This window comes from Serinus canaria, chromosome 8 (genome assembly GCF_022539315.1).
Source record: "Serinus canaria isolate serCan28SL12 chromosome 8, serCan2020, whole genome shotgun sequence".
In the NCBI taxonomy this organism is placed as follows: Eukaryota; Metazoa; Chordata; class Aves; order Passeriformes; family Fringillidae; genus Serinus; species Serinus canaria.
The window spans coordinates 16,836,646-16,849,803 of NC_066322.1; the positions used below are offsets into that span (position 1 = coordinate 16,836,646).

At 40.1% G+C, this 13,158-nt stretch overlaps 1 protein-coding gene across 1 annotated transcript; it reads right to left on the reverse strand.

Annotated features, from left to right (window-relative positions):
• Positions 1 to 42: 42 nt before the first annotated feature.
• GCLM (glutamate-cysteine ligase modifier subunit) lies at positions 43 to 11,401 on the reverse strand. The gene is made up of 7 exons (XM_030226346.2): positions 11,083 to 11,401; positions 8,411 to 8,476; positions 7,303 to 7,387; positions 6,505 to 6,561; positions 5,069 to 5,271; positions 3,476 to 3,590; positions 43 to 1,774 (listed from the first exon to the last, which is right to left on the reverse strand). The coding sequence occupies exons 1-7, from the start codon at positions 11,200 to 11,202 to the stop codon at positions 1,605 to 1,607; spliced, it is 816 nt and encodes a 271-aa protein (XP_030082206.1). The 5' UTR covers positions 11,203 to 11,401; the 3' UTR covers positions 43 to 1,604.
• Between the last annotated feature and the right edge of the window lie 1,757 nt (positions 11,402 to 13,158).

Below are 13,158 nucleotides of genomic sequence, written 5' to 3' on the forward strand. Positions count from 1 at the left end.
AACTCTGATGCACACTGGCCCAACACTAAAAAAAACACTACATTTTTATTAAGAGAAAAACATCCAAACTTTTATTGATGCATTACTAGTTTCAATTCCCTGTTTCTCTCATTTGTCAAAAGAACAGAAGAAGCCAAGAGAATTTCCTGCTATTTGCCACTACAAAAATGGTATTTGAGGACTAATGTACCTTGAAAAACCTTAATCATTAAACACAGTGGAATGGATTATAGGAAGCTGACACTCCAGACATTACCTACAGGCATTCAAATTCCACCTGCTGCCTATATGAAGAATTTTAAAGATGTTGGTGAAAATTAATTCCCTTACTACAGTCCAAATCTCAAAATAAGTACAACGAAGTTAATGACTGCTACCAGTATGAGGCCATGCCCCTGTCTGAAACTGAAATCAAATTTACTGTTTCTGACACTTGGTATCAAAGCTCCTGCTTAACTACAAGCTGAAATTTAGGTATCTACTCTTATTTAAAGGCCAAGGAAAGGAAAAGGCCTTTTTGACAGAAGGACTACATTAAACCAAAAGCCTTACTTAGCTGCAGCAATCTCTCTGGGACTGAAAAGCCAATGTGCTAAACTGCTGCCAATCAGAAAGATACCTAACTTTAGACTAAGCCTTGCTTCATCTTGTTTCCTGAGTGGCACTCAAGCAACAGGTTTCCCAGGCAACTGCACAAGAAGTAATTAATTTTAGTGAACAGCATCAGCATTTACTCTCTATTCTACTCGGCTGATTGCTTGCATAGTTCACAAGTATCAAAAAAACAAGCCACAGTTGAGAAGGAGACAGGCACAATTTTTGATTAACAGATTTCTTCATAGCTTGTTTTCAAATCTTATTTTAAACATTCACTATGAATACATTTTCTATTTCAAACAGTAAAACTGCCATCACACTTGTGCGAACACTAAATGAAGCGTATCGAGGCACAAAGAAGCCAGAAGGAATTCAAGTAACAATCAGAAAGTAATTTGAAAGATGCATTTTCTTCTAAATCATAGGGGTCTTTTCCACTCTATTACAAATAAACCAATTTTCCTACACCCACAAATTAAACAGCTGACTTGCCTATATATACATATCAAGTAATGACATAACAGCTTAATTTTGGGGGGTATTGAATCATTAAAAAAATGACAATTTTCTATAAAAGCTAGTCCTTGAATGCTTGAAATGTGTATTCACCAGGTAGGTATGATTTAAGAGAAATTTGTTTTTTTAAAAAAACAAAAATATCTGTTTCTCCATGCTACCTAATGGCAGCTAAAATATAATGATAATTTTTACAGTGAACTGGTCATAAAAAGAAAATTATTTTAAACTGTTACTGTATAGATAACTTCAATAAAAAAACCCCCAAAATAGTTCATATTTTGAATGAATCCATCAATAGTTAAGAAAAATAGTGTTAGAACATTACAGACACTCTTACTGACATCACACTGAATAATTACAACTTTTGGTAGTTCATTATAAATGTAAAAATCTTTCTATGAAAAATGCAATGTTCCCCCATCCCAAAGAAATTTAAACAGCCTTTACAAAAACAAACAAACAAACAAAAAACCCAAAAAAACAGTGTTTTAAGATGCATTTCTTTTAGCTTGTATGATATAGCCTTTGGACTTGATAATTCCTCTGCTTTTAACAATGACTGAATACCGCAGAAGCCATAAAGGAATCCACTTGTTGGCTTTCATGTTCTGGATGCTTTTCTGGAGAACTTCTTGGAAACTTGCTTCACAAAGTAATTCTGAAGTTAAAAAGGGATATTTGTGCTTAAAACAATATAATGTAAACAGCTGCAAAAAGCAACACTTAGTAAGAAAAGCCTTTTCCTACAGTCAAGACCTTAAATGGTACCATATACCACTCAGACCCACTCTTCCAGAATGCATTTAGGGTAAAAGCAGCTGAATATCACAAAATAAATCTCCAGGACACTTTTTTGCAACATTGAGTATTTCTCACAAAACTAACTGAGACTCTGGAATATCAAATTAAGTTGATCAGTAGAGTCATTTGTGGGAGAAAAAGAAAATTAGATTTGAGAAGCTAGCTAGACAAACCAGAGGTGAGTAAAGCATAGGGTTGAAACTGAGCATTCAGAGGTACCTCTGCAGTCACTGTAAAGTCAACATTCTTAGTATCTCCCGTAATGGGGCTCATAATAACCATAAGCCCAGAAAGCTTTAAGAAAAATGGGCTTAAATGCCACAAAACAAGAAAAGAAGGCAAGTACAAATCTTCCTAGTTTCCTCTGGAACGTTCATCAAAAGAGCAATGTCTTTGGTGAGGAGCGCTCACCAAAAATAGTCTCAATACTCTTCAGGTGACTACTACAGAAAAGTTAGGCTGAGCAAACAACACATAAGGGAATCACAACTTGCACTGTTTTCTACCAAATCCTCTTCTCCTTAATTTCATGACTTTCAGTGGATACTGTTTATCAAAATGCAAGTTGCATTTGGACTCCAGAGGATATGGAAATTGAATGGAAATTGTCAGATTGAATGGAAATTCATCTTGCATGCTGCCAGAGCAGTAATAAATCCTGCTCAAGCACTGATGAAATTCATTGTAACAGTGGTACTATGAAATACTTCATAAGAAATGCTTCACATTTTTCTTTGGGATCGAGGGGAAAGAAAGGAGAAGGAAGGAAAAGTATCATCATGAATAATTAGTTTTGATCAACAATGTTGGGAAGGACTTAACTAAATATTGTTTAAGACTTTTTATCATTCCAACAAGGTGTTAAAGTGTTAACACCTTAAGGTGTTCTTAAGTGAAGAAGACTGATGATGATTTGAGAGAAATGAATGTTATAGCCCAGAATATTGTAGAGAACTGGTAACTCAGTTATACAGCTCAAAGGAAAGCCTCCAATTTCTTCATTCATTCATCAAATAAATCACTGCATTAAAAAAGTGAAGAATTTACAACTCTTTGTAATAATGTTATTTTAAGAAGTCAAGACTTTGAAAGAATCCTACTTAAAGCATAGTAATTTTACTGATCTAATTCTACCAAACTATTCAAAAATCAACTGCCCATTAACATTTTTATGTAATCTATTTCACAAGTTCCAGGCAAGTACACTTTCATTTGTCATTTCCTGGCCTTCAACAATACATTTACTTCCATATTTTGTAGAAATAAACATAGTACAAATTGCTCAGTAGGTTGTTCTTCTATTTATTTTATTTTTCTCTGATTAGAAGTATTTCAAGAAATTATCCAATGCTGCAAGACTGTTTCAAGAAGGGATGGGGAGGGGAGGAAGCAACAGCAGTAACTTAACAGAAATATTTTATAAAGGAGAGACATTTAGAATCCTTGGTTCAGGCCTCAACTATAACGAATTTTGAAGTTCAGGAAAAGATCATTCCTGATTTTCTATTGAATAAATGCTTTTAGAAGTCTTCTGTTTACTTAATCAGCAAAGTCTTACCTTTGGGGTCATTGTGAGTCAGCAGCTGTATGTCACATTCTTTTGCAAATGCTGTGAGATCAGGTGGCATCACACAACAGGAAGCTAGGTTCACCTGATTACTACTTGGTTTCACCTGAGTAACAAAATATTTTTATAAGAAAAAATACTAATATACTTATATTAGCTGTTTCCCTCATGCCTTCTATTACAACAGAAATTTTGCTTTGAACAATTTGTCTGACCATTGTTTAGAAGTCTGAGCAAGGCTAATTAATTCTACATGATTAATTAATGTAGGCAGCTGCAACACCTGCAATTCCCTGCCACACACAGCCCAAAGCAAGAGTAGGATCTAACTTCAGGTGCTTCCATAGCAAGATGAGTGCTAACTCACTGCATTCTGGCTTTCTGTCTCCTGTGCTCCCAAAACAGCAGCAGCTTTATTTCCCCCCTCTGCCTCTAGTAAGGCATTATGTTACTTTGAAAAAGACTTCTAATTAAAAAACCCAAACCCATTTTTGTTAGGGATATATTAATTTGCAATCTTCCATGCCTTCAGGCAAGTGCTTGATTCAGATCAAGTCAGAAGGGATGCTCTTCCACTGACTTTCTCCTCACAAACTGCATTCACATCACCATGCAGGTGGTAATTGCAATTGCCCTCTCTCAGTGTACATAAAACACCAAGGGTCACAAAGATGATCAAATGACTGGAGCACCTCTCCTAGGGGAATAGGCTGAGAGAGTTGGGATTGTGCAGCCTGGAGAAAAGAAGGCTCCAGAGAGACCTAAGAGTCCCTTCCAGTACCTTAAAAGGACAACAAAAAAGCTGGAGAGGGATTTTTTTGCAAGTGCATTTGGTGATAAGACAAGGGGAATAACTTTAGACTGACAACGCAGACTCAGCTTAGTTATTAGGAAGAAATTCTTGAATGTGAGAGTTCTGAGGCACAGAAAAATGCTGGATGGCTGCCCCATCCCTGGAAGTGTTCAAGGCCAGGTTGGATGGGGCTTTCAGCAAGGTAGGCTACTGGAAAGTGTCCCTGCTCATGACAGGAGGCCAGAACTAAATGACCTTTTAACCCATTTTATGGTGCTATGAACTAGTCACTCTGGACAGCACAGTCTTGTGCCATTTCACTCAGAGCCTGTCTTCCTCTCTACATTTATGCTTACCATTAAAACATCATTTTTCCAAGGGGAAATCCTTCCCTTTTTAACACAGCTAAAAGTGAAAACAGCTACGTTTTCAGAGTCACTGGAATAAATCTGAAAGTTTAAGACTACTGTTTGTACTCCTTCCCAAGTATTAAAGTATCCAAAACTTTCAGTTCTTCAATCCTTCAAACCTTCAGTACTTCAAAGAACCTACTTCTGAACAGACCTGTGATTTCCAGCTGTTGCTGGTCAGTGCATAAGAACACTGAACAACAGTCATATTTGAGCCTCCCCCACCTTGAACATTATGACCATACACAAAATAGACAAATAACAGGGCTAATTATTATTTTATATAAAAAACCATTTATAACAGAAGTTTGTAATAATGTATCAGCCAACAAAGCAGTTACTCTGTTCTAAGAAATGCTAGAGTAGGAAGTTGGTTCTCACCTGTGCCCACAGATACAGCTGCTCTAACAGTGTTTTATCTAGGTCAGAGGTACCTATGGCAACAATCTTTTTGTTTTGAACTAGACTTTCAAGTTCTTTCCAATAAGGCTGCAAATATTCCAAGGAGAGGTTAGTTCCATCTTCGACAGGAGGTGGGACAATAATGACTGAGTCTAACTGAGCAACTCCGAGGGCAGAACACGCTGAGGAGAAAGAACAGACACTGTAAAATCTTTTATCAGATACGAACATAAACAGCATGACTCTTCAAATTTAGCAAAAACCACACCTCCTGCCTCACTCTGCGAGCTCTCCATTCACCATTTGAAACTCTGAGTGTTATCTGAGGCCAAGAATATTAACACAACCTTTTAGCAAAGATTCAAGAACACAAGACCAAGATTCAGTTGTAGGTCTTGGGAAAGCAAAAAACAAAACCAACAGAAAATGAACAAAATCATGAAGCTTTTTCCTCCTTTTTAATGTTAAAACTGTATTTTTCTCTGAAGACACTGATGACAAACAAGTCTCTATTTCTTCACTCTCAATTTCTTTTAAAATTTGTAGCTTTCACTCTGAACTATAACTTAAGTACAGGACATGGGTTAGGAAAACTGCTTGATATGTGTGAGGGGTTAAATTAAAGCATACCCAATACAGAGACTTAATTTGCCAGAGAAAAGTGCAAGTCTTGGAGTCTCACTGAGCTTTAGGAAAAATGCAAGTCATAAGGCCTCTTAAGCAAAGCAAACAGAGTAGAACTGCCAAGCTAAAGTAATTATTTTCTTCAAGAGGAGGAGTCCATGATTGTACTTCTGACAAATGGTGGCAAAAAATGACAATAAATAAGCTATTAACCGGGGTATCAATAGAGAATAATGGTATCTGGCCTTTTCTTCTTTGGTCACCCCTTAAGCCCAACAAACTTCCAAAACAGTAAAGTTCATTGCTGCTCACAATTACTGGTGCATAAAGCCAACACAACTTTATGAGGAGACATTGTATGGCATTTTTAGTAAAACATATTTCACCAGCTACTTACAGCATTATTTTATTTCCTGAATAATCTCTGAAAGACTATGCAGTCAGTAGCAAAGTTCATGATGCTAAATGCAACTAACAAGAACTGGCAAGAATGGCTGTATTGCTGCTATTAAAACATCAAATGCTATTTACTTTTTAACAAGTTTTTTGTGAAAGAATAGAAACTTGCTGCTGCTTGTATCAAGAAATCAGATTTGAGTTTGCGGATCCAAGGTGACAGTGATCCATTCAGTAAGTTTACTGACTGAGCTACTGCGCAAATAGACTTGATTAACTAATAGGAAAACAGGATATACTTATGACAGTGACTAAATACACTTCTTAGAAATAACATTAGAACTTTTTCCATCTAAGTTCTAGAGTAAAAAAGAAATCTTGAGTTCCACACGTACCCAGGTCAACTGCGTCTCTGATCGATGAAGAATTTGATCCAACGATGAAAAGCTTTGCTATTTTCAAAGAAACTGGAATCAGTAACTAAACAAGCCAGGTACTACTAATATACAGCCATTTACTTTTGCTATACTCACTATTAATGAGTTTTTGGGTAAAAGATTTAAAAAATATACAGCAATTGCTTAAAAAATTGGAAAAAACCACAGTTTTTTGAAAGGCAACTGCCCAATAAAGACACCGTTCTCTTAAATGTCAATGTTGTTGTGCAGTCTCAAAACAAGAAACCATCCAGTTAGAAGATGTAATAAACTGTAAAGCATCAGGACTTGAAGCAGTAACAGTTACAACCTGTGTAAGAACCCCAAATGTAATAATACAAACAGACTTCTTCACAACTTACTGAGACTCAAAATGTAATAGTGTTAGTTTGGACTGCTTCCTTCAAGTTCATCATATTCAACCTGAAAAATTATGCAAATAAATGTGCTTCCAATGCTATTTCTTAATTCCAGCATTATCTGTAATACTTTGCTTCAAAAATGTCAAAGATTCACAAAGTACATTTAATATATCTTGAGGTGATGCAAGTTAAACTAGAAAAATGCTGAGCTGCTTTAAAATCTGAAATACCAATTCAAGACTTTCTTAGCCAATGTTTAAGAACAACACTGTGCAATAGTGTAATTTGATTCTGCAATAATAAATGAGAGTAAAAAAGCCTCATCTATGAATATCCTATTAATGACTGCATATGAAACCTTTCCATGACACTGGATTTTTGACTATGTTCTTACCTGATACTTTCAACTCATCCCTTTCTTCAGGATTTATTTTTTCCATAGCTTGAGCTACAGAACATTCCAGAACCTCCAGTGTTTCCTGTAGTAAGTACATGAGACTTAGGAGCAATATCAAGAGGAAACAGTAAGAATGTTTTTAAGTAATTAAAAAAAAAAAAAAAAGAAAGAGCAAGTGCCTTACTGCAGTTGGAAACAAAAATAGTAGAAAAAACACTTTGCTATTTTTTGCTGTGCTACCAAAAGATTCTCAAGTGAGCCTTTGAGTTACTCCATACTGTCAGTATTTTAAACAAAACTTAAGCAATCATCAGTTCTTCAATGACTCAGCAATAACTGCCTCACACATTTCAGTTTGGAACATAACATGCAGCTGATGCCCCCATTATACAAGAACTGGTAACAAAACCCAAAGAAACAGTCAGGAAAGTTTTTTTAGGTTTCTTGTTGTTGTTATTGCTTTGTTTTTTGGGTACCTTTTTATTTTCCTGAAACATGCTAATATTTCACAGAACAAAAAATAAATTTAGTGGGGAACTATTACTGTTTTGTTGCATTTCAGAAGCAAAAGTGAAAGAGAAGTAGGCAAATACACCAAGATCTTCACGTCAGATGTTCATGTCTGTGGCTTTAAATCTTATGTGGAAATCTTTAGCTCTTAAGGGAAAAATTGCCACTTCTGCATCTTCAGAAATATTGCTGAAGCAAGAGATGCTTCAGAGCTCCCCTCTAAATGGGATCTTCAGCCATCTGTGATCTCCATAACTCAGAGAATTCTCCACTGAGTTTTAACAAGCATGCTAGCAAAGTTAAAAGGTACACAGATTTTATTTACTTTTACTTGCCTCCATAATAAATTTAAAATCTTACAGATCACTGCTTTTACTTTGCCAAGAACTGCTATCAACAGGATTCTCTCTTTACATTGATATTTCTTAACCTCCCCATATTTACTAAACACTACAGAAAGGGGAGTTAAGAAATATTCCTTCAAGGTATCTGGAGCTGCAGATACTTTAATAATTACTGTAAGTTTTAGAAGTGTAACCAACTCTCTCTTTGGCTTTACATGTAACATGGATAAGACGCATAACACCTCTCCTACCTGATTTTGGTCATGGCCAATCTTTGCGCTCCATTCAGTCAGTGTTTTCTGGATGCAGTCCTGCACCTACAAAACATTTTTTCATGTTGAAGCGTGGCTGTGTTCCAGCCACACACAAACACAGCAGTACAGAGATGTGCAGGACAGACTGCACAGCTGAACTATTGACACCACCCCACAGAAGATTCTTCCTTCATAGCTTCTAGCTGAAACTTGCTCAAACTAGTTTACTTATACATTTTTCTCTCCTCTTCCCCAGAGTTTTAGCAGTAATACAAGTACTGTACTTTAGTTATTTTTCAAACCAATGCCATCTTAAAAGGAAAGTACAATGCTAAGCAAGCAAGAACTAAGACATGGGGTGGTTTGGGTTTTTTGGGTTTGTGGTTTTTTTGCGCAGAAACTCCTAAGTTACAAAGTAATCAGATAAGAGCATAAGTGCCATGACACTGTAGAAATGAGACTTTACAATCAACCACTCATTGTATTAATTTCTTCTCTTTTCAAGATGCATACAACCCTTCCCATTTACTGCCAACCTACTCCACTAAGCAAAACCACTAATGCTTTTAAGTCCTTCATCACTGTAGGGGGAACGTACAGATCCTATGCCACACTTGCATTTTTCCTTCATCCACAGTTGCAAAATAAACTCGGCTAAGATTCTGATCATGGATTTTCTTGAACATAGTAAGACATAACTATTAAATCAGCTAACTAATTTTATATAGTACCAGTGCTGCAGCTGTAGCAGCGCTGATCCATCAGAGGAGTTAACTACGGGTACTGTCTGACTGCCACCTACCACAGGTAGGAGCACTTCCACCACCTGCTGCTTTACTTCACTTTCCACAGTGCATTTTATAACTGTATGCATACCTACTTTGTGTACCAGGGCCATTTCCTATGACACCCCACTCAGAGAGCTCTAATACCATGCACAAACTAGAAGTCAACATCCCTGCCTGATATCAGACACAATACAGGAACAATACTTTGTGAACAGAAATACTATACATTCCTTCCATCATTTAAAACAGTATAAAAACCCCTGGACCAAAAGGCAAGAATTGACCACCCCAGTAAATAGCTAAGCACAATAACCCTTTAATAAAATAACTCTTAATCCTATTTTGATACAATTTATATTGTTATCTTTTCCTTTCTGAGGGCAAGTGAGACAGTACAGAATTTTTATAGGCTGGTGCTTTGCAGCTGTCACAGGACACACTTCTATTGCGGTTCCTATGCACCGCCTCTGACTCCAAAGCACACCACTCCCCTGCCCTCAGGCCGTGTGGAAAGCGCAGTGTATTGCACTGCTTTGATCAGCTTTTCCAAACACAGCTGCATCTCCTAACGCTGGCATTCACAGTTTGCAAAATTTTAGCTTACATTCTGCCACTGAGAACTGACTACATCAAAGAGAGGAGTCAAAAGCTGATCGCAAATTATCCCACTGAATTGCTTTTGGAAGTACACCAACTCTGGAAAGCCAGTGGATTCCTCAGTAAACAAGTGAATTTTAGAACCTTAACTATTAGGTATGCACATTGGCCACTCTTTACTTAACAGCCCTCCAGAAACTGGGTAGTTTCACCCACACAAGGGTGCCCATCTATGTGCCCATGCCACAGCTATGTCTTGGTTACAGAATCCAGCCCTCTTTCACACATTTCACAGAATGTTTAATGAGCAACCAGGCCAAATAAAACGTTATGTGGTCACGTTATGACCACATGACAGCTAAACAAGAGTATGATGAATTCTTCCTTCTTGTTACATCATCCTCCCTGCCACCTTTCTTCCTCTTGTGCATGATTAATATGCAACTTCTGGATTATCACTAGTGTCACTACATAGCAATAATTAGCCAAACCCATAGTTTTTCTCATTATTAAGTGACCATTCTGAGATTACTGTGTCATGATGAAACAGGAAATATGGTGGTTCTGAAGTTCACGGCCACAGCATCTCCAGACATTTAATGAGAACTATTCTAAGTATTAACACACATCGCTAAAGGCAATACTTTTAAGGTGATGATTAAAAAGCTCTTTTCAACTGTTAAACAAAGAATGACAGCTCGTTGCTTCAAAGAAGACAACTGCTGCTTTTCCCAAGATTTGTCTCTGTGAAGAAATTAAATTAACTTCAGGTTAGAAAAGAGAAATTTCATAATCTGTAATGCAAGCTCATGTCTATGCATATTTTTATCCTACTGAAGAAGTATAAGGGATCCCCTTTGTCATTACAGACAGCACTTAAATTTGTAAGTGTTTTAATCCTTCATTCCCAGGATCAGAGGGCTGGGCTCGCTCCTTCTCAGGGCAAAGTGCTTCCGGGTGCCCCGACCTCCCAACAGGGTAGAACACAACGAACGGACGAACACAAACGAGCAAAACTCTGTTTTGCCATTCCCATCTCGCGCGTCCCGAGGGCACCGGCAAGCGGATCGCTCGGGAGCCAAAGCCCCTCCTCGCCGTGACGGGCACCGGGCCAGCCGTGCGCGGCCGGAACGAGTCCCGCTCCGGAGGGCGCTCGGACCGCCCGGGGAGCGGCACCCAGCGCTCTCTCAGCCGCCAGCCCGCCCGCGGCCCGGGCCGGGCCCCCCATCTCAGGGCGAGCCTCCGCCGAGGCGCCCCGAAGGGAAGCGCCGGCCCGCCCCTCACCTCCTCGCCGGGGGTGGCCGGGCACTTCTTGCGGAGGCAGCCCCAGTTGAGCAGGTTGCCGGTCTGCAGGGTGAGCGTGCCGGCGCGCTCCAGCAAGGCACGGGCGCCCTCCGTCCCCATCGCGCTGCTCAGGCGGTGGCCGGCGAGCTCTCTGCGACACCTACGACCCCGGGCAGCGCCGAGCCGACCGTGACTCAGCACCGGCACCGGGGCGAGGGGCGGCGCGGGGACAATGGGCGGCGGGGCGGGCCCGACGCGGGAGCGGCTCGGAGCGGAGCGCGCCCCGCCTCGTGCTGCCTCAGGGCGCGGGGCCGCCGCGGGCACGCGCCCCCTGGCGGCGGCCGGGCCGCAGCACACCGGGCGGGGCCTCCGGGGGCGGGGCCAAGCATGGGGCGGGGCGGGTCCTCCGGGGGGGCGGGGTCGGGATCCCGGCGGGTCGCGCCGCGGCAGGGCCGGGTCCGTGTGTCTGTCCCGGGTCCGTGTATCGGTCCGGCCCCGAGGGGCAGCGGCCGCAGGACTCGCACCCGGCATCGCGCCCAACGGAGTACCCAAGGCACAGGTGGCGCTGCCCGGTAGTAGCGGCCCGGGTTCGATAACACCCCCGAGCCGCGGCAGGGCCGGACTGTGGCTGCTGTGCAGACTCGGTAAATGAGAGGAACCATGTGAATTGTGCTCATGATGCGTTCCAGTAACAGGTAGTCACTGACGACACCGAGCTAAAAGGCCCAGAAGTATCCAAATGCTTGCCCCTTCTGGCTGTGTTTGCATTCGGGTGAAACAATGTCAGGGCAGCACTCCAGTTTACACCAGCTGGTTCCAGTGAAGACACACCGGGTAAATCCTGAAGGACTGGGATTTAGGGGTATTTTCTTTTTTAAGATGAGGAGACTTCTGGAACACCACACTCTGACCAAAATCCTTCTGTACTGGAGAATTGAGGGGGGTGGCTTTTTCATTCTGTAACTCCTGTTAAAGGGAACAGCGAGCCACAAATTCCAATTTAGCAGTCAGCTTGGGAATTTGAATTGTGTTTCTAATAGATTTTTCTTCCTCAAGCTGTATTGTGCTAGTAGAGGGAACCAATTTGCATAACTTCTGCCAGTCTGAAGCACTGCCTGATTGCTTTCTGGTACAGAAGGTTAGTTTAAATGTTCTTTATATTTGTAATCTGATTAATTTTTTGTGTTGGGAAATGTTTTCATGATTCTGTATGGTTACAGAGCATGTGGAAATGAAATGTACTGAAAGAAATGCCAGCCTATTTGGAGAAGCAATTATTTTGTTTCTCTTTTCTTTAGCACAAAAATCCAGAATGTCTAACCTGGCCCAAACATTAATTCTCCAGTCTCGGGGTTAGCTTGTGAAGCAGTGTATGTTTCTGTGTTTGCCCATATATTTACACTAAGAACGAATAATGTTCTGTTAGGGCTTTCTGATCAGGTTTCCGGCTTTCCAGTAGAGGCCTTTTCTTTTGGTGAAATTTATTATTTGATATTTCAATAGCTTTGATGGTTATAGATGTGTGCAAGGTTAAACTTGGAGATAGCAGAAGGTTTTCAAACAGTATATAGCATAAATCATTCTGTCTAATGGAAATATATGGCAGTGAAAAAGCAACATTCCTTTGTAGGCTCGTAGATTTTGTTGATATTTAATTACCCTTAGCTCTTAAAGAAAAGATATCGCGTAATGAAGACTCAGTGGAGGAAAAAGTGTCAGTTCTGTACTGCTTTATGCCACACATGTAATCCTCAGCAGTGGCAGGAACACATCATAGGAGGAGAAGGGATCTCAGCAGAGTTCTGTTGTCAGTCCAATCTCCCCTGAAACATCAGGTAAACTATCAAAAAAAAGAAAGGAGAATGTCTTCTAGCTCATGATCAGTTGCATTTTTCAAGTTATCTCATTAAGATACTTCAGGTCTTTGAAAAGAAAAATATTTCCTTCAGTAATTCTCAAAGAAAAATAAATCACCCTTCTGAATGAAATGTCACTCCCGGCAGCCGCTGCATATTGTTCTTCTCCCGCAGTTTTTGAACACCGGGAGCTGCAGAACTTGGCGTGCGCGAGGTGCCG